General features: G+C 40.9%; 2 protein-coding genes across 4 annotated transcripts; one reads left to right on the top strand and one right to left on the bottom strand.

Moving 5' to 3' along the window:
• Positions 1-432: 432 nt before the first annotated feature.
• adra1aa (adrenoceptor alpha 1Aa) lies at positions 433-12,289 on the top strand. 3 transcript variants are annotated; one of them, XM_088298807.1, is made up of 4 exons: positions 433-752; positions 2,847-4,634; positions 11,376-11,581; positions 11,662-11,884. In XM_088298807.1, the coding sequence occupies exons 2-4, from the start codon at positions 3,737-3,739 to the stop codon at positions 11,743-11,745; spliced, it is 1,188 nt and encodes a 395-aa protein (XP_088154933.1). In that variant the 5' UTR covers positions 433-752; positions 2,847-3,736; the 3' UTR covers positions 11,746-11,884. The 3 variants fall into 3 exon arrangements, with proteins under 3 accessions (XP_088154933.1, XP_088154924.1, XP_088154917.1); XM_088298798.1 differs by having other exon boundaries at positions 11,641-11,884; XM_088298791.1 differs by having other exon boundaries at positions 11,376-12,289.
• Positions 12,290-15,003: 2,714 nt separating this feature from the next.
• LOC148344491 (dihydropyrimidinase-related protein 2-like) lies at positions 15,004-24,797 on the bottom strand. Its single transcript, XM_088298779.1, has 14 exons — positions 24,435-24,797; positions 21,899-21,987; positions 21,368-21,552; positions 21,046-21,210; positions 20,692-20,753; positions 20,483-20,563; positions 20,335-20,403; positions 20,127-20,247; positions 19,893-20,049; positions 18,116-18,257; positions 17,862-18,032; positions 17,327-17,506; positions 16,638-16,821; positions 15,004-16,541 (listed from the first exon to the last, which is right to left on the bottom strand). The coding sequence occupies exons 1-14, from the start codon at positions 24,474-24,476 to the stop codon at positions 16,450-16,452; spliced, it is 1,740 nt and encodes a 579-aa protein (XP_088154905.1). The 5' UTR covers positions 24,477-24,797; the 3' UTR covers positions 15,004-16,449.
• Between the last annotated feature and the right edge of the window lie 503 nt (positions 24,798-25,300).

The following is a 25,300-nucleotide window of genomic DNA, read 5'->3' as shown; positions in this document are numbered from 1 at the left end:
TATTTTAATCTTCATCTCCTCCAGAGAGAGGAGAGAGGAGAGAGAGGGGGGGTGGTTTGTGGGCAAGCAAGCAAACACTTTGAATAATACAACCTTCATGAATTCGCACCATGCAATTGCAATTGCCTGTTGCACCTGCAGGCAATTGCAGAACTATTGATTGGACAGCTTTCATTGTGTACAATTTTTGAAAACCAGATGAATATGAAGAGGTTAAATTATATATATTGTTCTGTAGATCTGATCATTTGAACGAATATTTGGACAGAATAAGGAACTCGTCAATTTCATCTGGAAATAATTAAATATGACGCTTTTTAAAGTGTTAAAAGTAGTCCTGTAACATTTTTCATTGAAGTCCTCAGTGAAGGTGAGAGAGTGAACGTTGAGGGAATATTTCTCAATGGGAAATCACTTTGGGGATTGGCTGGGATGTGCGTACGTGTGGAATAGATTGCGGAATGACTCCGCGGCGGGCGCACGATGCCAGGATGTGGATGCTTGACTGGCTGGATGGTGATGGGCGACACTGATCAACTAGACTGGGGGAGTGAGAGGATGGAGTCAACAAGTCCTCATCGTCATTTGTAGTGTCGGGGAGCACGTGAAGGGGGCTCAGTGAATCGATTCACTCGTGAGGCTTTCTTTGCCGTGGGTCCACTTGATCCGTGGCTTTTAGCGCATGAGGATCTCCGTGGGCGCAGATGTGACCAATACTTCGTGAGGGATGTTCAAACCCCAATCAGACACGGGTGAGTCCACTTTAATAATTTTATATAGATTTTAAAAACTCTTCTAGGGGGCGTTACCTCGTTTCGCATGATTGATTAATCCTCACACGCTGATATTAAAGGCAGAGCTTTGAAAATCATTTGCGAGTGCTGTATAATTAATTGAACGTTAATTAACAACGAATGTAAAAACAGCACAAGCTACAACACGGCAATATTTCAGTAGAGCAGCTAATATATATATATAGCTCATGAAAATCAATAATGTGAATTTGGAATAATATCTATTTAATCTGTGGATCAGTGGTGTTCATCTGCAACCATCAAACACGTCTGTGTTGGTGGTTACACTGTGTTTTTGGTATTTATCTAGTTGTGGGTAAATGTAACAGTAACAATCCAAATAGAATCTGTATCGGCAGAATTATTGACAATGCTGTTATACTGCATGGATTTTATTCAAACGTGCAGGTGCCCCTATCAGTTATTCCAATGAGTGTATCTAATTTAGTTATACTGGTGCACAGATCCTTTTTGTTTTGTACTCTTAAAAGCCCTACAAGCATCCTCACATTGGTGTTAATGAAGTGACATGCAGTGATTCTCATTGGAAAAGATTTTTAATCCTAAAAATGTACTTTATGGCTCCGTGCCCGGCAAAGTCTAATGATAGCCTTGAATCCCTTCCTCTGTCATTCTTAAGGAGGACTCTAAAGTGAGTGTCTGTCAGGCAACGCACAGCGGCCACTGCTTACCCAGTGTGAGGAGGTGGAGATTGCAACCGAGGCACAGTGGATGTTTACGCTTCCACTTAAAAATAACTGCAGCCGTGGAGTGACCATATGTCTCAAAATGTCCTTGACATTATTGTGAATCGCAGTCCATGCTCATTAGCAGCTACATGTGGTAGCCTGTCTGCCAAGTTCACCTCTTTCTAAAATATTGTGAGTTCATAATAGGGAAGACTTTTGATGAGATAAGTTCGGTGGGCTCCCTATGGAGTGTATATATATTTAGGAGTACATTACTTCAAGTAGGTGAGGCTGGTGAAATCAACTGGTCTTTCATCATGGCTCAATATAATGAACTTCCATCCAAGCCTCCCAGGAAGATCAAACTGGATGAAAGAGGCTCATCTTAAATCTTAACACTCAAGAAATGGGCTCACTTTAATAAAATGGAGCACTCGAATGCAAGCAAAACAATCATGGTTGCATGCAGGGAGTGTTATGTCATATTGATTTCCTTTAGTTCGGTATACGCCACACGACTAGACAATTTCATTGCTGTGTGGTTTTCTTAATATGCATACAGTTTAAAATGATTGCGGTGAAAGTATCTTCGGAAATGCCATTGTGGATAAGCATTAACACTACTTTAGTAATCTCCTCGAAGGCAGTGCACACCTCAGCAGACACATATATCTTTAGAGCAGTGTGGGTGGAAGAGGCGCTGAGCTGCTGGTTCCCAATGACCTCTGGATGCAAGCTATGCCACACCATCAATGAGGCGAGCACACAGCAGAACTTATCGGCAACGTGGAGTCCATCAAACACTCCAATGCGCACTCGGTGCAGTATTGAGCAGAGATTTGCGGCAAAATGTCAATGGTTAATAGTGTGGCGTGAAGAGGAGGGAGGGAGGGGGAGAGACACTACATGATGCTTTCACCTCTCACCAGATTGTCTGATTTTAACAATGGCACATTGATTTGACTCCGCAAAAGCCACAGTGTTAATTCATGTGAGATTTTAGCTTATCCTAATTACACTACCTCTCTCTTAGATTTTTTTTCTGCTCTGGTGCAATTTAGAGATCAGATCAAGGGGGCTGGGGGCAGGTCAAAACAGATTCTTAGTTTTCACAATAGTTTCTTTAATCTGTAACCTTGGGTCATGGTTTGTCGATATAAACATAGACAAGCTGAAGTCATATTGATCTACCAGCTCTTAAACATCGCCTCCCTCTCATAGACATAAAGGATCTGATTCACAGTACGAGTGTGAGGCAAATAATTAAAAAAAAAAAAAACATTGAAAAAAAGACAAAACAAGAATCGCCTGCTATTGTTTTCTGATGAATGACAGTGTTTTAATTTCCTATTTCTTTTCAAAGGTTCTGGATGTTGCAACTGTTACATGCCAGCTGTATTCACACTGCAATTACTCCAGCAATCAAGAACAGGAATCTGGAACATGACTGCGCCCACCAACAATTGTGTCAAGGACTTGAATTTTGCAATACTCTAAACACGGATTTAAAAGTGACCGTACAGGATCAAAGAAGCTCTACACTGACCACCAGCCTGTTTTTGCAGCAGAAGTTCGTGCCTATGGGTTTTTCTGATTAGGCTTTCCCTATTCCCCTTCTGGTACCAATCACAAAGACACATCACAGAACTTTGAGGAATTGTCCCTTCAGTTGAACTCCGTTTTATTCGACTGAAACTGCTCAGCAAACATGACAACAGAGACGAGCTCTCCGGCAAGCTAGTTAGAGCACATCCAAAACTGTGTCGTGCAAAGTCACCCATCCACCGGCAGCTCCATGTCAGTTGCAGGTACCCTAATGCTCCCATCACCTACCCCAGGGGTCCTCCCAAATGGGCCGACCCGCTTCTGACTCCATTTGTCACAGTAATCCAGTTTGCAGAGCTCGTGCATACCGACCTCTGCGTACATAGATGATTGTTGAGAAAATATGCAGAGTAGCATTCATTTTTAAATGATTTTCAATATGGAGCATGGATATTTTTAAGGTATTATTACACTCCATCTATTTCGCTCCTCTCACTGTGTTGTTGCAAACGTCATGTGGTTACAACATAATGGGTCATTCAGCAGCAACATCATTCACACTGTGTATTGTCAAGGCTGACTACTTACTTTTATGACATGCGCTAATGTCCCCCTCCACCTGGGGTGAAATCTAAAACAAAAGCTGTGCGCTTTAGTCGGACAGGCCGCATACAAACTCAGTCCGGCATCATTGTGGTACTGCCACAAATGGTGCGTGTGCGGCACAAAATGACACCAGCTCCTCTGACTCAAAACTGCTCCAACTGCAGCCAGGTGCTGACTCCGGAACTCAGTGTGGTCAAGGCTGTTGTTCTGGGATTGGTGCTAGGCGTCTTCATCGTGTTTGGAGTCGTTGGGAACATCTTGGTTATCCTCTCAGTAGTTTGCCACCGACACCTGCGAACAGTGACCCATTATTTCATCGTTAATCTTGCAGTGGCAGACCTGCTACTGAGCTCTACGGTAGTACCCTTCTCTGCCATATTTGAGATCCTGGACCGGTGGGTTTTTGGACGGGTCTTTTGTAATGTTTGGGCAGCTGTTGATGTACTCTGTTGCACAGCTTCAATAATGAGTTTGTGTGTGATATCTGTGGATCGCTACATTGGGGTCAGTTACCCACTGCGTCATCCAGCTATAATGACAAAGCGCAGGGCACTGCTGGCTGTCATGCTGCTGTGGGTGCTGTCAGTCATCATATCCATCGGCCCTCTGTTTGGCTGGAAAGAGCCGGCGCCGGATGACGAATCCATCTGCAAGATCACGGAGGAGCCAGCCTACGCGATCTTCTCTGCTGTGGGCTCCTTCTACCTCCCTCTGGCCATCATCCTGGCCATGTACTGCAGGGTGTACGTGGTGGCGCACAGGGAGAGCCAAGGCCTCCGGGAGGGTCACAAGACAGAGAAGTCAGATTCAGAGTTTGTTATACTCAGGATCCATCGAGGCAACACAACTGCGAGTGATGACGAGGCCCTCCGCAGTCGCACGCATTTTGCGCTGAGATTGCTCAAGTTCTCACGGGAGAAGAAGGCGGCCAAGACGTTGGGAATTGTCGTGGGCTGCTTTGTACTGTGCTGGCTGCCTTTCTTCCTGGTCCTCCCCATCAGTGAGTATCAGCTTGTCTATGCTTCAGTTTTATTCTTATTCTTACCCTTCAGCTCTCATCAATACTTTTTACTTTTTCCTCTGCTACATCTCATCATGGGTCATATGATTAGGTATGCCATAACAATCTAATGATTATCTCACATGACCCAATGCTGGCTAAATTGTCAGTGAGGTTACTTCGGTTCAGTTCGGGTGACTTCAAGCAAAAACCAGACTACACCGTGCAGTGGTTAACAGTCGCTCACAGTGCACATAAAAAGACAGACAATCAATCATATTCACGTGACTGGCAAAATACAAACATTGGAATTTCCCTTTATTCGTCATCTAAAATGGAATTTCAAGCAACCTAGAAATATCCTGCATACAGATGGACCTGGCATTGTCTAAATTCCCCATATAGTTTCCAGTTTGCAGGCATACATAACACCACATTTGGTTATATCTTCATACGGTTTAAACCCCACGTGCAAGAGAGTTGCATTCATTTTAGAAATGAATACAAAGTGAGTTCAATAAATATGCAAATATCCTACTTCTAATTTGTTTGTCCAGGAACAAAAGTCAGTCTATTTTAAGAAAATTAAAATCTCTATTCATGTTTTTTTTTCAAACAACCATGCATTCATTTACATCCTTGGTAGCAATTTAAGAACTTGCAGACTTGAATGTTGAATGGCAACAATTAAAATGCCTCCTCGGTAGGACAATAACATTTACATGCACTGAAGTCGAATAGCCTCTAGATCTTCAACGCTTTTTTAACCAGTCCAGATCAGAAAAAGGCTGAGATAGCTGACTGCTTCAAGCGTACCGCTTGTCTGTAAACAATAGCTCCGAATATGAGAGAAATGTCTTTCACTTGCATGCAGCTCCATGATTGAAGTGTCAATTCTGCGTCTTATGGCCCTCGTGTCGGTGGATCATTTAATCACAGTCTTAGAAACAGACAGGCAGAGCCATCAAACGCATGTCAGACTTTATGATGTCCACTTAACTGATGGAGAGAAGCCTCAGTGAAAATCACACAACTCACCATGCATGGCATAGCGTATGTGCAGTGTTGTGAGCAGTGAAATAAAAAAATTGATTCATTTGCAAAGGAACATGATGACTGATGTAAACTTTTACAATTCATCAAAGGATTTAAAGGCATTTTAGGAAACATACTTTCCTTTTGCAATTACGACAGCTATGACAGATTTCGGATCTATTTGACAGCACTTGGCACACAAACTAGTTCACCTTTTGTAAGTTTACCAAGGCCTTTTCATTTTGCAGTTCCTCACAATTGGATACAGCATTGTAGGAGATTTAAAAATGCGTTAATTAATATAGTTGTCATATGTAGTGGTGTACTGCATCACACTGCCAGATTGTTGTTTTTTTGGGGGTTTTTTGGGCATCATTTCTTACACCATAGTTGTCAATCTCCGGTCCTCGAGGGCCGCCATCCCGCTTGTTTTAATGTTTCCCCGCTCCAACACACAAGATTCAAATTATGAGCTCATCAGCAAGCTCCACAGAAGCCCGATAACGATCATTATCATTTGAATCAGGTGTGTCGGATGATACAGGATAATAAAACATACAGGATATCATGGCCTGTCTACACTGATCTCATCCTTCTTGCGCTTCCCACCTGATCTTACTTTGCCCCCCAACCCTCCAACCCCCGCAAACTAAATTCCCCCCAAAAATTACATTTCACATATTTTTATTGTTGCATGCCTCTTTCCTTCGGTCCACTTATTACTGTCTTAAAGTCTTGCTTGTCCCGCAAATATAAAATTCGTATATCAAATTGTTTAATGTATCGTGTTTCCCGACCCCGCTCCATATCCCCATTTCACTTTGCTCAGAGTATCGACCAGCTACTGGCTCACGGTGAGGTATAGCTGTCAACAGCGAGCGGAGGCCCAACTTTCAATCATCTTTCAATATGCAAATGAGCCAGTGTCAGGTTTCTAATAGCAGTTTGCAGCAGTAAACTTCAAATGTAAATCAAAGGAACTTTGTTAAACTTGTTCATTGGGTTTTGTGTCGTGACATTCTTAATTGCTTATAACCTATAAACAAGGCTTACCATTTTTCTTGAAAATCTGAAAACTCCTGTAAAGGACTCAGCCTTGTAAACAAGTGACATACAACAGAACAGAGTGTGTTCAGAGTGTTGAGATTACTTGCATTCAATTCTGAGGTTGCGTATACATTGTAGCACAATGCCCCCTCCAGATTTTTGGCTGCCCCCCTCATACTTGCTTGTCAAGATAGTGGCCCTCTCGAGTATGACACTTTGACCCCCGTGACTTACACGAAAGCAACAAAAAAAAAAAAAAAGAAATATATATATATATGTATATACAAATAACACCTTTCAACATGATGAAGTGTGGTTCTAACACCAAGTTATTAACATGAGTAATTTAATACCTCTCAGATTGTGTCAGTACACAAAAAACACAGCGCCTGCACTTGACTTTAGATTGAGTGGGCGTACCTAATGTAGTGGCTGGAGAAAATAATTAGATAATAAACTGTTGATTTATGGGTCGCGTTGGAACAGGGGAATCTTTGTAATCTCTCAGTAATGACAAGAAGATACAGCAAGCCGCCGGTACTTTTAAAAACACTAATGGCCTACCAAATGTGGTGTTATTTTTAATTTCTCCATTTCACGCAACGGACACTGGAGGTTTATAGTGTGAATCTTGTAACAGTAGTCACTGGTAGATTGAATCAGCAACAATGTAACAGTGACATGGCCATGTAATACTCATTTTAGTCCATTTTAAATATGCAAACATGCCGGCAAAGAATAGGATCTGCAAGCAGATGTCAGACACTGACAATGCTTCGCAAAGACGAACAAACGGAGACAATTACCTTGACAAGTGAATGGAAAGGGAACCAGCAGGAGTGTGCAGGAAATAGGACACAGCTGAATCCATTCAGACTATCACAGTACACAGGTGGGAGAGGCGTCACTGATTGGCTGACACCCGACAGATCATGTCTGATGAGACAGGTGTGACCAATCAAATGACAGGAGGGTAACAAACACTGTCACGCCAAAAAAAAAAAAAATAAATGGCCCAAGGAGTTCCTACAGTAGGATACAGTACACACATACAATTAAGTAGTCTCAAATCTCAAAAGATTATCCTGACTATTATCCTCTGGTGTGGGCTCTAGGTGACTTTTCAATTCTATCTGCTCGAAAAAAAAAAAAAAAAAACGGTAGCACAACAATCGTAATTATCAATATTTCCAATCACAAATCCATTTATAAGTTAAGTGGTTAACACTGAGTTCCGCTGTGTTACAGACTGTATAGCTAGTTGACGTGAAACAGAACAATAGCCAATTAAGAAGCCACGTTAAGCCTGCTACGGAAATAATTGGAGGAGCAATTGGTTATGTTGAATGTTTCTCAACCTACATTGAGTCAAGACACACCGATATTTCGAAAATGTCGCAGAACATCACCATCACTATTCAAAACGAATTGTAGCTTTGTGGTCAATTAAACAGGCCCAAATTTCACACAAAGTAAATTTGTTAATCAACTGCGACAAAGTCATTAATATTTCAGTGTGGTGTATGGGTTGTTTTCATCAAATTTGATGCATTTTGATAGACGAAGACCGAACCCATTGGATTTCCTTTTGAAAATGACTTCATTTTACTGATATAGTTTGAATTAATAGCAGGCGTTATTTAAACGGTAAAAATGTTTGTAAGGGAAAGAAATTCTGCAGTAATATTTTTACAACCTTTAATGCCAAAATGGTCTGCATCATTATGTAACACGAATTAATTTTCACATGTTTTTTGAAGCTGCTAATTCCTTTTTTGTACATGTATAATTTTTCTCCTTGATATACCTTCACCCTCAACTAGTTGCCACCCAATCGCAGGCGTTTTCCATGAGCCTCTTGCAACTTCTTCTCAATGTCTTAAGAGTTTATTCTTTGGTGATTATTTTTCAATGGTCTGTCTTTGTCACTCAAGCTGTCTTTACCAATAATCCATGAATGCCACTGGAGAGTCTCGTTATGTTGTTGCAATACGAGAGGGATTGGTGAATTGAAGTACCAGGATGAGGCATTCATTTTGCTTTGGCAATATAGCAGACAGCAAAATAAATGTTAAATGTTATTTTTGAGCTATGGATGAATTTGTGAAACTGTAAGATTTATCGTTGTGTAAAGACAAGTGTGTAACAGGTTTAATGAGTCGTTAGGATCATTTATGCACTTGTGTCTGCAGAGTTTGAAGGGTAACGTGACTCACAGGGTTTTTATGAAGCTGTTTGTTTTTACTATTGTGCACTTTGGTCAAAACCGTCAGGCAAAAAGTGGGCTTTTTCATTCATTGATTTTTTTTTCTTTTCCCCCCTTTTTGTCTTTATCATGTCATATATGAAAATGACCCATTTACCTTTGGTGATCATTTTTTTCAAATGTTAAAATATGTCCACTGGCTCAATAAAGATTGGGTGATGGCGATGCAATAATCCTCCAGGTATAAGGTTAAAAATGAGAAAATGAACACATGGCTGTCGTAAACCTCTCCCAACAAACTATTTCTGAATGGATGGTTTGAACTAGAAGATGAGTGAGATGCTGCTGCAAAGCTTTACACGCCCCCACATCTCAACATCACGAGCGCACAAAACCTCTATCCACACAGACTGGGAGAACACATTTTTTCCTGTGCACTCTCATTCTCAATATGATCTCCTGAAGATACTATTAGGATCATTGAGGCTTCAAAAAAAAATAAAATAAATGAGATGCTCCACATTCAAAAGTCATTCACATATTTTGACATTATAGTGCTTGCGTTTAAGCCTCTTTACCAACGAGAAAAGAAATGACTTGATTAAGTCAATAAAGGTATTATTGTTTTACTCTTATAATGGCTAAAAAACGCTGTGCTGTCCTTAAACTATATACTATAGATTTACTTAATATACTGTATACATCGAAAGAATAAAGAATGCATAATGAAAGAAATAGTAATGATATAAATCTTATAGTCATATGATGTCTGAATATGCAGTAAGGTATGTACATAGTGCAAACTGCAAGAAGATGACTTTATGAGGTGGGGGTTATTGCCCATCCAGGATAGAGGTTTATTGCACTCCAGTCACATGGGTGATTGTGCTGGGCTGCGGGGGCGTGTTTCTTGCAGGAAAAAAAATAAACTGTACTCAGTAGATGTAAACAGGAAGTATAAAAAGGTTATCCAGTCTGCACGTTGCACACAGCAGATATTGCTAATATCAGAGAAAACGGGTAACACACAATGTTGGCAATGGAAGTGTTCATTTTGTGTCGAAGAAATGTTTAACATGTTTTTGGTTAGTTTTTACAGAACTGTCAGTCACAAATTTTTAACACATACAAAATATGATCTTACTAATCATATTTCTTTGGGTGAGGATGTCATCTGAGACATTACATTGTACAAGTGGCGCCTAAGTCTTGACAACGGTTGCACACATTTTGACAAGGCGGTGATGCTTCACGAGTCTTCCAAACTCGAAAATGAAACTACCAAGAGTAAAGGCAATAAAAGAGCTCCTTTTTTTTTCGTTTAGCCCAGCTGCGATAAAATGATGGAACTGTACTGTGAGGCACAAAATGATTTGCTCCCAAGCTCTCTTCACCCGTCTTTCCATCTATCTCTGCATCGCAATCTCATTTTTCAAAGCCAGTGTTTGGCATCTGCAGCAGCCCGTCCAATAAAGCCTCTCACATGGCAGCCTCTCCCCAATGTGCTGGACACATAGTTGACAGACAAACAGTCGGAAAAATCCCATAACGCACACTTGTCTTTATACTGCCATATTCAAGTTTTTTTGTTCACTAAAATTCCCCAGTGCTGAATGTGTAAAACAATTATTTTTAATCATTCGGAAATCTAAAATATTACATAATGTCTTGTCATAACATTTACCTATATTGATATTTTAATAATAAGAGCATAGACACCTTACATCTTTGGTACAAGGGTTATTGAACACGTGAAATTGCTGTTTTTACCATTCCGGCCTTCCTCTATTTGATAGCAGAGGAAATAAATTTAATCCGTGTTTTTGTGCTGGTGTTGTGTCATGAGATTATTTCCAATCTAAATTATGTGCCTCGGCACAATAAAGGTTGAGAAATTTAGAGATTTAGAGCAGGGGTCAGCAACCTTTTGAAATTGAGAGCTACTTTTTGGCTGCGGTTTAGTCCAAATGGCTGCCATTTTGATACACATACCAAAAATATCAAAATGACCTCAAACCATATGTGCATGTTATTATTAATAATTATATTCATGCGAGGATACCGATCATGTTAATGATTTTCTCACAATTATTAGGAAATAGATAAATATCAATGATTTTTTTTCTACAAATCTCTGCCAGTGTTTGCATTTTAAATGATCACTTATGTAACATTTCTAGAAACTCACATTGTCCCATCACTAGTGGTGAGCTACAGAAGCTTTGGAGCAGGCTCATGGGCTACTTATGTGATTCTTGGGGCTACCTGATTAAAGATCTTTTTGCTTTGGAAGGAGGTAATCATCAGGGCTTTGTATAATCTATTTGCGAACACAAAAGACATGAATTAAAAAGAAAACTGCTTGATGGTACACAGCTTATTAAATAAAAAGTGAAGTATGACCCTGAATTTGTCTGTTTGGTGATACTGTGGCCTGTCATGTGTCCCTACAGGCTCCATCTTCCCTGCTTACAGACCACCAGACACAGTCTTCAAGATCACCTTCTGGCTGGGCTACTTCAACAGCTGCATCAACCCCATCATCTACCCATGCTCCAACCAGGAGTTTAAAAAGGCCTTCCAGAGTTTACTGGGAGCTCACTGTCTGAGAGCCAGTCCAAGACAGCATCATCATCAACATCATCATCATCATCTGACTGTGAGTCAGAGTCAAATGCATGTCCACAACCAACCCCTTACTTTGAACCTTGCTGACAGGGGGGCATCCGGTCGCCTCAGCCCCTCCTCTCCCATCGATCTGTCCAGGACTCCGTCCTCTCGCGACAGCAGGGAGTGGAACGTTTTTTCAGACGATCCCACTGAGGGAACCAGACCAGCAGGCAAAAGCGGAAAAGTGGCCAAACTGTGCAGTAAAAGCTTCCAACGGACCTGCTGCTGCATTCCCAGTGGTGGGAGTTCGCCACAGGAGGCAAACTGCACCCACCCCCCTCCGGTGGGAAAACTTCCTACCATTAAAATCCATCAATTGTCTTTGTCGGATAAAGGGGAGTTTGTATAACCACAGTATTCTCACATGAGAGCATATTTTTTGAGTTGAGCCAGCAGTGGAGTCTTTTTAAACTTCCCTTATTTTGGGGGTAGATCACAAACTTCACAGATGGATGAAGATGTTCTTGGAGGAGGAGGAAAAGTTTTCAACCAAATACAGCTTCTTTCACTTAGTTTTGTGTAATTGTATTATGTTTACATATTATACTGTAAACTACTGAAGAACAAAATTAAAATTGATTGTTTTGTTGCATGATAAATAATGCAAGTCCGTGGTGCTAAAGTTATCTCAAAAGTCTTCAAGAAACCTTGTGTACTTCCATGTCACATGACAATAAATTAACATTTGCCCTTCAAAGTTTTCATGGTGGCATTTGTGGACTTTGGTTTACGAACCAAAAAATATTACCCATCCAAAGTTGAGGTTCATTCATCTCTCTGAATATTCCCACAAATTGATGCACCTCCTTCAGTGCATGTGCCAGATGGAAGTCTTAATATACTCATGTGGAATTTTACTGACCTTGTGGTTGCTGACCTCAATCCTGACCAGCCCCCAAGCCTCTTAAAAAAGACACCAGATTTGGATGTCAAGATAAATCATGCACAGTCTCAAGCATTCCTATCTCAGGCTCCTCTCATTCAATCAACTATCATCCACATATGCAACTCGGAGCCTTTTGTCAAATGATCCATGTATGGTGATGTTTACTACTGCGATGGTTCATAATTGCAAAGTGTGTCCAAGCACTCCCAGCATGGTTGATTTATTTCCTCCAGGTTGCTGTGATGCCGTCAGCATCATGACACCGCTCTCACCTTCCACATGTTAAATTTGCTCGTACAAGTGCAGCCGACAGTTTTCTCACACAGGGAAGCGGCCAGAGTGCTTGTCATTGGCTGCCACATCTGTGACCCCTTAAATCACACCATCCCTGCACAGATGCCATTAGGGGAGACACTAGCAGCAGCAATAAAACCGGAGATGATACCGCTGACCTAATTCTCACCTCTCGCTCTTGTCCTCTGAATAGGGATTATGACCATCAATCCCTACAACAAATACCTGTGTCCTGGCACATCATTTTCTATACGTATCAGCATGGAATGAGTACTTTGATTCAATTTGGAGTTCTACATAATAATAATAATAATAATAATAATTTGCCCTTTATTAGTCTCACAATGGGGAAATTCGAGATTCGAACCCAGGCCTCCTGGGGAGACTGGGTCCTGAACGCGGCGCCATAGACCACTCGGCCATCCTGGCAGCCATGAGTCAGATGTAGACTACAGGACAGGCTTGACACGTTTTGATTACACACCAATTCTTTAGGGAAGTGGTGTCAAACTCATTTTTGTGGATGGGCCAGATCATACTTATGGTTTCCCTCAGAGGGCCGTTATGACGTCACCGCGTACCGAAACAAACTGATGGGTTAGCGAGTTTTGAAATCAGAAGCCAGGAAGTAATTGTTTGTTCAACAATTTATTTAAAGGGGGAGTATTGCTAACAAATGAACGACAATATCTCATATCTCAATGTTGTTAAAAGTGAAGTAAATGTGTTAGAAACAGGAAGTTGACACACATGATTTCCCCTTTGCGGGCCACATAAAATCAGGTCGCGGGCCAGATCTGGCCCCCGGGCCTTGAGTTTGACACCAGTGCTTTAGGGGATCTAATGCAATCATGAGTTGAGGTTTGGAAATTCACTTCATGTAAGACTCTGGTTAAATGATAAATTGTGTGGCAAAATGGACACCTGGCCTTTGCACACTCACGAAAAATAAAGAAAATAAGGACCCTTTCTCACTTTTGACGGACTTTATATAAGGTTTAACTGTCCTAGAGGGTCACCAAATCTGCTCGAGTTAATCTCAAATTTATGTGACGGGGTTAATGTCAGGTTTCAAGTTCTTCCATACATAGCACATCAAAATATGCCTTTATGCACCTCGTCTGAAGTGCAGTCAAGTTGGAACAGGAAGGCTCCAAACTGTTCCGAAGGTGTCAGTGAACAAATACCCTGGACCAAAATATCTCAATAAGATGACATTTTAGATACTAATTAGGATTTGAAATGTTGTCATTCCAGTGTCTCAATAGATTTGCCCATGTGTTCGATGATGCTCTGCGGATGACTCATCCAGGCGAGTTCCCCAACAGGGATCAGTTTTGTGATGCCTTTCTGTGGCAATTTCTCCCCCAAAGCTATCATCCGTGGGAGGAGATGTTATTAGAAATGACCCCTTTCCATTGTAATTACAGTACTTGTGTCTAGACTGGGTACTTTTCGAACAGACAGTGGCTCTCACTAAATGCAGCACTTCAATACATTTATTTGATCACTGTTTTCATGTGCTCAACTCATTTTACCTGCAATTGAAAGAGCAAGAGCTGGAACATGACAATGAAGATGTGGAGCTTATTCTTCCCTTGTTGCCTCCACACCGTGTCTGTATTGGGCCTGTTGTATATCTCTGCATATAGTACAGTACTCAGGATAAGGTATGCTGTATCTTAACAACAACATTTTCAGCGGCCAATTGATTTCACAGTTTACTTTTATTCAGGGATGATACTGTACTGTAGGTAATGATAAGTTAGATGGCAGGGGATATATATAATTGATGTGTATCCACTTTTGAGGACATCCTTGTTGTTGGGAGCTCATTGAGATTTTTCTTGTTTAAATTGTGTTCCTTGGCTCACTAAAAGTTGGGAATCACTGATATAATAGCACAGCAACTCCGTGCTGTGAGGAGTTTGCATGTTCTCCATACATAGGTTAATAAAAGACTCCATTGTAAATAAGTGTGAATGTGAGTGTGGAATTGAAGTAGTTGGGTTTTCCCACACCAACTTAGTTTGATGCCGTCCAGTTGCAATAGATTCAATGCCCTATGAAAGGCTGTTAGCCTATCTGTGATTGGCTGGAGACCCATACAGGGTGTACGCCTCCTTTCAGGCTAGTCAGACTCACATTTCAACTATCATTCCTATGAATTTTGACATATGGCGTAAAATGTTTCATCAAACATAGCAAACAGATGGGGCATGGGAAAGTGGTCAGTAACAAATGTTTTATTCATACTTTACTCCACTGAAGTCAACACAGGTCAGGTCAGATGCAGAAAGGACCATTGATTTGTGCCCCGTCAAACCTTGGTATCCTACGAGATATACATGACTGAATATGACACTAAGTGGGACAACACCAGCGCTGCACGTTACAGCTCAATAACTACTATGAAGGACCTCACCAAAATAATGTCATCCACTTCACATTATAGCCTGGCATGAGAGGCGTACACTTGACAAGGCAAATGGAGGACCTACTGTAACTACAACTTACTGGGGTTCAAGTTCATACCCGTGATGATGATAAAGGAGAACTGGATTTCTGGTACTTGGTTCACAACACAAACACAAAGAGAAGTGGGCAAATGATCAGCACGCAGTGAGGGTTCTCCTAAATATAGAACAATCCATGTTGCCATGTTCCATCAGGTCTCAAAGATCACTTGTTTCAAGAGCCTTCATCGATACAGTGTGCTATCAATATCTTAAAGAACAAGCAGGGTACTAATTTCATTCAACATATAACCTAAAAACCATAGAAACTCCACCGAAAAACTTGCAAGCTCACATACATGTATATTATTTGGATTGGTAGGGTTGCAAAACAAATTTGTCTTGTGGCTAAATCGGTCCCCCGAGTGCATACTCTAAAGCAAAGACAATTGCAGAATGATGGATGCAGGAACAGTCAACGTCAACTGCTCATATACCCAATAGCATTGCTCATTTAGCACCAGATGCGGACAGCAAACATCTGCAAACCTCACGTCTAACTTTGCAGTTGTCTGTATATTCAAAAGTGTTCAGCAGACACATCATAACAGGGTCGAGGAGGCGAAAGATTAACACAGATGAAGTGCGTGGCGAAGGTGTCTCAAATGTTGTGTGCCTCCCAAATTCAGGATGAAATTGAAACCTAACTCCTAAATACAAATTTGTTACCTTTCAGTGCATTAAATGCATTAATCAATGATTAATGTGATTAGAAAAACAAACAAAGCCGTATTCAAAAATGGACGGTGCGGTGGAACAATAACACAAACGGAAGACCAGGTTGAGCAGAAAAATTAAATGACAAAAAAAAAAGAATATCTACAGTCTAGTTTTCTGGTGACTATAAATAGCCTTGTGAACAAGAAAAGAAATGGCATGCTCTAGAATTGACTTTGGGGTTTTTGTGGTCCTAAAATGCCCAATGGGACTGGATAGTGTTCAGAAGCCCAGAGGACAAAGTATCAGGTTAAACATCTTGCAATAATTTCAAATCCCCGTGACTCTTTCCTATTAGGTTAAATAAAATAAAGTAGTGCTTTTCTTAACGTTAAATACAACATGAGAGTGAGTGACGATGGAAGAGTGAAGCGCAAGGCATGCAAGGAGTGACAGGCTGCCAGTCCTATGCCTCCCTGCACCTTGGTGCAGTTCGAAAACAGCTCAACCGAGGCTGGTGATGTTGGCCTTTCCTCCAGGGGGAGCCACGATGCGTTGGGTGTTACGGCGTGGAACATTGTCGTCAATTTGGGCACCTAGCAATGACAACATTTATTATAATCGCAATACAACTGCAAGTAAAATTGCTGTCCTACTCGGGAGGGAAGATGTGGAGACTGTAGCTCACTCACCTGACAGACTGAAGCCAGACTGGTGGAGGTTGCGCGCTGGCTGTTGAATAAATTGTTGCTGCTGTTGCTGCTTGGTAGGAGAGGTCTTCACAGCAGACACTGAAGACAGAACCTTGGGAGTAAGAATCACCTCACACACCGGCCCATCGTACTGACCCCGGGGGACTCCACGCAACTCTGTCAACTGAACATACAAACCATTTCATCAGTGAGATAGCATTTACTACTTGTCATGCTAGATTCATGATTCCCAACTATTGCGCCAGAGCATAGTTAGCTTTACTTAATCTATCGTTGTTACGACTGTATAATTTTTTATTTCAGTACAGTGACATGGGCATTCGCAAATTAGCATTTTTTTTCAACCCCATCCTCTTAATTTGCGCCACAAGAGTACTACATTGGCACCATCTTGTGGCATCTTGGCAGTAAGGAATTATGTTTAAATAAATTGATCTTAATTTAGACAAAACTAGCGCTTTGCTACCGGCCATCTTGGTGCCACGGAACTATGGTGTGGTCAGGATTTCCATTTAGACAAAAACTATATTTGGCTGCCATTTTATGGCATCTATTGGCATAATTACAGTACAATCCCTTTAAGAGTTTTTCAAAGACAAAAATAATTGCCTTGGCTCAATAAAGGTTGGGAAACACTGTGTTAAATCATTCTTCCTATGTGGACACACCCTGCTGCGAGCCTTTATCTTCTTGTAGACGTGGTCCGGAAAGGCTTTCCGGCTCACGTAGCGGCCGCAACCTTCAGTTGTGTGAAGGCTGCCTTCTTCCAGCACGACCTTGCCTTGGCTGATCACCACCAGAGGACCTCCGCGCACCTCTGTGCCCTCAAAGATGTTGTACTCGACAGCCTGGTAGGAGGAGAGGAAGCCAGAGACAGCAGTCAAAAGCGATCTTTATTAAAGCATCTACACATCCATTTCTAATCCTCATTAAGAGAGAGTTGGGCCTATCATAACCGTCTTAAAAGTGTAACGTGGGGTACACCCAACCCTGGACTGGTCAACAGTTATCGCAGGTCACATGTCGAAAAGCAACCATTCAAACTTCCAACCATGGGCAATTTAGAGTTTTCAATTAACCTTCATTCATATTTTTTGAGACGTGGGTGGAAGTCAAAGAAAACCAACACAAGAGCTGAACCGAACCCCAAATCGCAGAATAGTGAAGCAGATGAATTAACCACTAAAATGCCACAACAAATACCAAGTTGTGGTTCTTGGCTGAGATGATCTTGGTGACATCTGGGTCCCACAAAACAAGGTCAGCATCAGAGCCCACAGCAATGCGGCCCTTGCGAGGAAAAAGGTTGAAGATCTTGGCCGCATTTGTGCTGGTCACTGCCACAAACTGATTCTCATCCATCTTCCCAGTCACCTGATTGGACATATCATGGGAACAAGGCCTCAGAACACATGCAGAGGAGATTTCTTTTCCCTAGAGTGAATATTTGCCCTCACCACACATTTGTCCCAGATTAGAGACATCCTCTCTTCCGTGCCATTGGTCCCCTCTGGGATTAAAGTGAAGTTATCTTTGCCCACCGCACGCTGGGAGGTCTGGAAAGTGCAGTGAGCACTACCGGTCACCTGCAGATCCCCGCTGGATTTGACAGAATGTCAAAGTGTACTTTCAGATGGCAATACAACATTAAGAAGTACAAATAGTGCCTCAGGACGATGCAGACTTTAATGCCACATCATTAGTTTCCTTCTCTTGATCTTGTCATTCTTTTTGTAGAAGTAGCACAATATGCTAGATCTATAAAAGCCCCCCATTCCAAAACAAGACACTGGTCGGGATCCAACTGTCTTTGAATTACCATCGATCAGCAAACATAATTTCATAAAGTGATTTGATTTAAGAGTTTAATCTGTTCCATGACAAAGCTTGTAACTCAATTTACGCATACAGTATATCAAATTAGTTTCTCAATTTAAATGAATTGAAATGCCATTAATCAGTTCAAACCACCCCACCATAAAACGTGACATTTTAAAGAAAAAAAAGCACTGTATGTTTCCAATATGAAAACAGAGAAAGTAATTAAATAAACCGGTTTTAAGAAGTGAAAATAAGCAAAAAGATATGCATGCATGCAGTAGTGTATTTGTGTGATGCCGTGTGCGTTTAAGAGAAGCGCGACCTAGAAAGTGACTATGAAGTTGGTCGGTTGGTTTACTTTGTGGTTGGTCTCTGTGTTAGAATCTTTTCTATGCTACTTGCAGTCTTTTGAGTTTATATTTGGCCAGTTCAATAAATGGCCGATGCGCCTTTCCTTTCATCTGGCTTCAACATTCTCAGTAGTCAAATTTTGGCCCATAACACTAACAAAATAAAGTTCCGGCTTACGAAAGTCATGAGTTGGTGCACCTATAGTCAAGTAGTTATCACTGGATGCTCTCGGACAGTCTTATCCGCCTTCTCTCCGAGACAAACGATTACATGCCCGACTTCCTGCAAGACACTTGGTATTTGTTACAGCGGTGTTTTGTTTCACGGAGTGGTTTATTTGAAAGTTTCTACCACCAGGATTTGGGGGGTTTTACTGCCAGTAAACAGTTTTGTCAATAGGCTGTAGTGTAGAGAGCACTTATGGAGAGGAATATGCTCTGCTCATAAAATCCAAAACATTGAGGCCAATCATTCTAATATTTGCAGTTGCTGAAGATGACATATGTAGAGACGTTCACATTAATATTGAAGATTGATTGATGTTTTATGACTTTGCGCGACATGAAGCTTGTTTACATTAAATGTCTCAGTCATGTGGTTAAGAGAGAAACAAGAGGTTCAGGCAGAAAACTGTGTCCAACCTCTTTCAACAAAATGGTGACCAACTTTATTGTTGTATAGGTACTGATACGCCTCAGAGGCTTTAAGATTTCTCATGTCTGAAACAACAGAGTTAGGAATGTAGTAGAACATGCGACTGACTTTTTTTTTTTTAAGTCATCCTCCTACCCAGCTACATTAGCAGGACGCAGCATTGACATGTTTTCTCTTATAAGATGCAACAAAGGTCGTTCGCACATTGTTCAAGTCTGTAAATGTTATATAAAGTGGACTCTCGCAAAGAGTTTCCATACTAACGAAATATCAGTTTCCTTATACCAGAAGTCGCGCATCTAATTCACGCAAAGGCTCATGGGTTGTACGAGCAAGACAGATAAGCAGACACAAAAGGAGTATGATGTATCTGAAAAGACTGTGCTATCTTTGATTCCAAACACCAACCATGACAACAGAGAGCTGAGGTAATCGGGGGTGGTGGGATCAGGACTGAGTGGGGGAGAAGTGACGTAGGTCGCAGCCTTGGCCCAGTTCTTGCTCCAGTAATGGGTGCCGTCAGTGCCCAAGCTGGCCGAGATTGGCTCACCGAAAACCACAGAACCTAAAAAGAGCCGACGGGAGCAGCCATTGCAAAATTGAAGTATCGTGTACAGGAAACGAAAACATCTCATGACATACCCTTTTTCCGAGCCAGAGCGATGACATCTGCAGCACTCTTGCTCATCACCTTGGTGATGTAGACTGGACAATTTGTCTGATTGGCTATGGTGATAGAGCGATTGACTGCTTCTGCCTCCACCTGACGAGCACACATATACCGGAATATTCTCCTTTCTGGAAGCCTTTCTTGAGCTCTCTACTGTGTTTAAATTTTAAGCCAACTCACCTCTTCGGGGCGACTAAGCACATGACCTTCAGGGCCAGTTATACCCAGGTCGAGAATACGTCGTTGCTCCTATTAAATCCAGACAAAAACATCAGACTCTAAATTTGAGAAAACTGCTTATTGCATAACAGTATATTTTATTTCTTACCTCAGCAATGATGTCGCCATTCTCAGCATGCACTTGAGCAATGGCACCAAGATCTCTGATGGCACTGAAAACCTCATAAATCTAAAATATCACAACAAAGACTAGTGAGCTCATTAGCAACAGTCACACACAGACGTCTCACAGTCAAACATGCAAAGATGCAGCGAAAAGAGAAGACCTCACTAATGTCGCGCAAGACTTAAGCGTACCTGAGAGTCAGAAAGTTGGAAAACATCCTTATAGGCCAAATAGACCAGGAAAGAGTTGACACCTGAAGATAGAAAACTTATGAGAGACAAAAGTGGAAAAAAGAGAGCAAAAGAGAGAGAACGCAGAGCAAAGGAGGAAGAGTAAAACAAAAAACAAACAATTACAAGAGAGACATTGGAGAGCCTTATGAAAACGTTTTTTTGTTTTGTTTTGTTTTTTTGAACACCATGCAAAGATTGAATGAGGAAAAACCTGACATTTGATATGAAACAATTACTCAGCTGGGTATTTGTGGCTGTACCTTTGACAGTCGTAATAATTTAGTGGTCGTATTACGAATGCTGACTTCATACCATGTTCCTTCACCAAGGTCTCCATCTCCTCCTGAGTGCCGTTGTTCCAGTCGGTGAGGTCCACATGGAGCGAGTAGTCACAACAGGATTTGCTGTCTGCCAATTCTCTCCACTGCTTGAAAGCTGCAACCAAGCCCATGCCAGCCTCCGGCACGACGTGGTCAACTAGAAAACACCAAATAAACACGCTACATTTAATGTTTGGGAGCTAGGTGTATTTAAACACCTTGTAGAGTGCACAAACGCCATGTTAGAATCGCTATGATGGGATTTGTGTGCCTTTGTTGACAACGCACAAAGATCTGGCTGATGGACAACTTACTGATCATGGTGGTGCCCCCCGCCAGAGCTGCCCGGGTACCCTGGTAGAAGTCATCTGCTGCCACCATGCCTCGGTCAGACATCTGGAATCGGGTGTGCACGTCAACGCCTCCAGGCATCACCATTCTCCCATGAGCCTCGATGATCTTAACGCCCCCAGGGACAATTAGGTTGTCACCTATTTGCCTGGAAGAAGTGTGGGGGGGTGGATGAGGAAAAAGCAAAAACTAGAAAGCTAACATCACCATTTGAGTCACCATTTGTTTTAGCTGTAAAAAACCAACTCAGATTTAAAAAAAAGAATTATTAAGTAACATTTTTATTATATACATATATATACATATATATATATATATACATATATATACATATATACATACATATACATACACATACATATACATACACATATATATATATATATATATATATATATATGCACACACACAAGCATTTCATTTGACATTGATGAAATGATGATATTTTATTGAAATAGGGAAAACTGAAAACTGGAAAAGTAAAACTAACTTACTTGATGACTCCGTCCTCCATGTAGATATCAGCCATGAAGGACTGATCGTCATTCACGATCTTGGCTCCTTTTATGAGGAGACGGTCACTCTGCAAGTCAGAGTTTTCATTTGATGAACTATCGATCAAATCCATCAATTTTCAACAGTGCTTGTCCTTATCGGGGTCACGGCTGAGCAGAAGCATATTCTACTTGACATGAAAACTTGTAAACTCCATGCATGAGGCATTTGAACCCTGTTTGAGCTAACTCTGTCTCCATCATGAAAAAAATTAAATAAAAAACAAAAGTGTGACTGGTGGCCTACTTTTCATTAATTTTCCTACAATCTCACAAGGACATTATGGCAAGCTATTAAAAGCCATTCACTGAAAGTCATGAAAACACAATATGAATAAAGACATATCGTATTGATTTGATAGCAAAATGATCTGGCTGGAAGAAAGCAATATAGATTTAGTGACTGCCTTTTGCCTGCGTAGTTAAATGAGAAAACAGGCTTATGACTAAATATTGAGAATGCTCTAATAGTAATACTTTAACATTAATCTGGAAATTACATTGCACACTGGCACTGACTGTTAGATACCAGTCACTGCATAACCCCCCGACAACTCTATTTATTTGCACAATGACAACAATAACAATAAAAGGACTTGTTTGTGCAACTCAAAATGTGCTCAAATGTATCGGCTTCATTCATTAACTGTAGAAAAGCCTCAGTGTGAAGCTGTTTAGAATACACTATTCACTTGATACCGTTGTAATACAGTTGTAGAATAGTAGTAACTCCATAAAACACAAGAATGAAACATCCATCCATCCAGCCATTATCTGAACTGCACTAGCATGGTTTTTGAAAGCTCAACAAAGACGTGTAAAACCCCAGACCCTGTGAGTCTCCCATCATGTTATTTCATTTGGCCTGCGAAAGCTCTCCACAAATCTTAATTGACTTTGTTTCAAAACAAGCCATAGAAAATGTAGATAAGCAAAATACATGGGGAAGTATGACATGTGTCATAAAGGTTCCAGGACTGTTGTCACAAAATATATATTTGAAAGGCAAACTGCAGGTTTTAACCTTCCCTGTTAGGGAGACGACCAATCAACACGTCGGCAAAGCGATCCTGTGCCATTTGATTCAGTCAGTGTGCGAGAAGAAGCGAGAGTTATGGCAGGAAAAAAAAATTATTCTGGCTGCAAGAACTGTAAGTGCCTTGCAGCCCCATGCCTTGCCTGCAAACAAAACAGCAAAATACAACACAGCTTTATTTATATAGCGCATTACACAACAGCTGGAGCTGTAACAGTGCAGCTCAGCTTCTGATTAGCAGACTTTATGGCTAGCCTTTTTTTTATAGTTACAATTTTCAGTGGCATTTAAAAAGACTCTTTCCCACTCTTAAGATGGAGCGCCAAAGCAATATCAAATGCCATTTTTACCGTTCAAACTGTTAAATTTGCTCTAATCTGCATTGAAAACAAAAAGACAGCAAACTATTAATTACACTTTCCTAAAAAGAAAAGATTTAAGAAATTTATGTTTCATTTTAAATGTGATTAAGTCAGTCTCTGTTTAAATGTACTTATACAAACCGTACCAACCATCAATAGAACAAACAGAAAGCAGAACTATTCAATTTCTTATCCTGCTATACCTAATGAAAAAAAACAGAACACCAAAAATAAACATCATAGCTATCAATGACAATGCATGGTAAAATCCACAAGCTTTTATAGATCAAGCTTAAAAACAAATGTGAAAATATCACCAAAACCTTATGTGCTAAGAAAAAAGTAATGACATTTTAAATCAGTGTCAAAATGCGTTTTGGGGGAGAGACACATAAAGCCATCTCTGATAAAAAAAATAAATAAATAATTGCTGTTGACCAGTTTTATGATCTTCCAGTAAATCGAAGCAGATACAAAACTAACCGGTGTATCCATCGGTTGCCATGAGGAGGAATAAATTGTTACATAATCATTGCTATTTCCGTTGGTAATATACGGATATAGACAAATAGCGTGTCAGATAAGGATTTGAAACTGGATGCACCTGCACAAGATCTGACAGCTACCTGTTGTGAACGTAGACGCACTGCAGGTTTGCTTGCGGTTTTAAAAGCATGCCAATGCAACACATTACAAATCCTGTTCACTATTATTTGATGTCGATATTGCTCCATCAACGAGGCTCCAACAGCTGCACGATTAGGGATTTTGGAATGGGTGCTGTCAGGTGACCTACTTTAAAGAGATTTTATTTCAATCGACCATCGCGACATCCATGCTGCGTGTCTACAACGTGCGATTTAAATTCTCGAACACAACTAAGAAAATGTAAGCCCCCCCCCCAAAAAAAAAAAATTACAAATGGAGTTTGCACATACATAAAATGTGAACAGTGTGTAGCAAAAAATTAACTGATGCTGCTGACCGGTGGTAACTGTATGCATACGTACGGCTACAGTCCGCTAGCTTATTGTAGCGGGTAAAAGAAGCGGTCGGGTAAAAACAACAATCTACTCACAGTGATTCGAGGAATGTTCTTTTTTCCTTGGTAACCCGACATTTTGAGTATCCCTCCAGTGGTCCCCTGCCTCTTGGCTAAGGCTAGCTTGCTAGCAAGACTGATACAGCTCAGCAGCCGGTGAAAGGATGAATGGATGCTCAATGGACAGTCGACGCCCAGGGCAATTTGTACCTGTCTGACAACTCCTATCGATAGTAAATGCGGTTTGCAAAGTGCTATCCAACGCACTAATTAAATATGGGTACCACAATTTCAGACTAGAATTCAAATTATTGGAATTCTGTAGGAATAGATCCCAGAAGACAAGTCTCCAGAAAGGGGCTAAATCGTATCGCGCATGCGCAATACCCCACCCTTGTCAGCTACAGCTCCATATTGTTTTAACCCTAAAGGCGCAAGCGTTACATAACCTTTTATGGAGACAGTATATCAGTGATAGTCTTATTGTCACATTTTTCTTTTATTCACAAGTTATATTGTTGAATTTTAATGTAATGTGACTCCACCTAGGTTTACTTTAAAAAATGTTTCAAAAATCTATTTTTAGTGAGCTCTTCTCCTTTGTCGAGATGATGCACCCACCTCAGATTTATTCAAATGAGCATGAGATACACTTGTGCATTAGGTTCTGCACAAGTCACTCTGAATGTATTTTACCACCAGATGTACCAGAACACGGCAGGATAGCCAGGCAATAATTGGCTCGATTGGCCCCCAAAAGATGACTTTGAGCCATATCAATGACAAAGCACTGCACTGAGAATGTTTCGCTGTTGTTTGCGCCAAACATACTTTGGACTTGTGGGTGAAAAGGTCAACCTCAATTTTATGGGTCCATAATGCATTTTACTCAAGAAATTTCA

The sequence above is a fragment of the Idiotropiscis lumnitzeri genome, chromosome 1 (assembly GCF_059441095.1).
Source record: "Idiotropiscis lumnitzeri isolate Australia: NSW breed Sydney's pygmy pipehorse chromosome 1, RoL_Ilum_1.0, whole genome shotgun sequence".
NCBI classification, from domain to species: domain Eukaryota; kingdom Metazoa; phylum Chordata; class Actinopteri; order Syngnathiformes; family Syngnathidae; genus Idiotropiscis; species Idiotropiscis lumnitzeri.
This window is presented reverse-complemented; position numbering and strand designations above follow the sequence as displayed.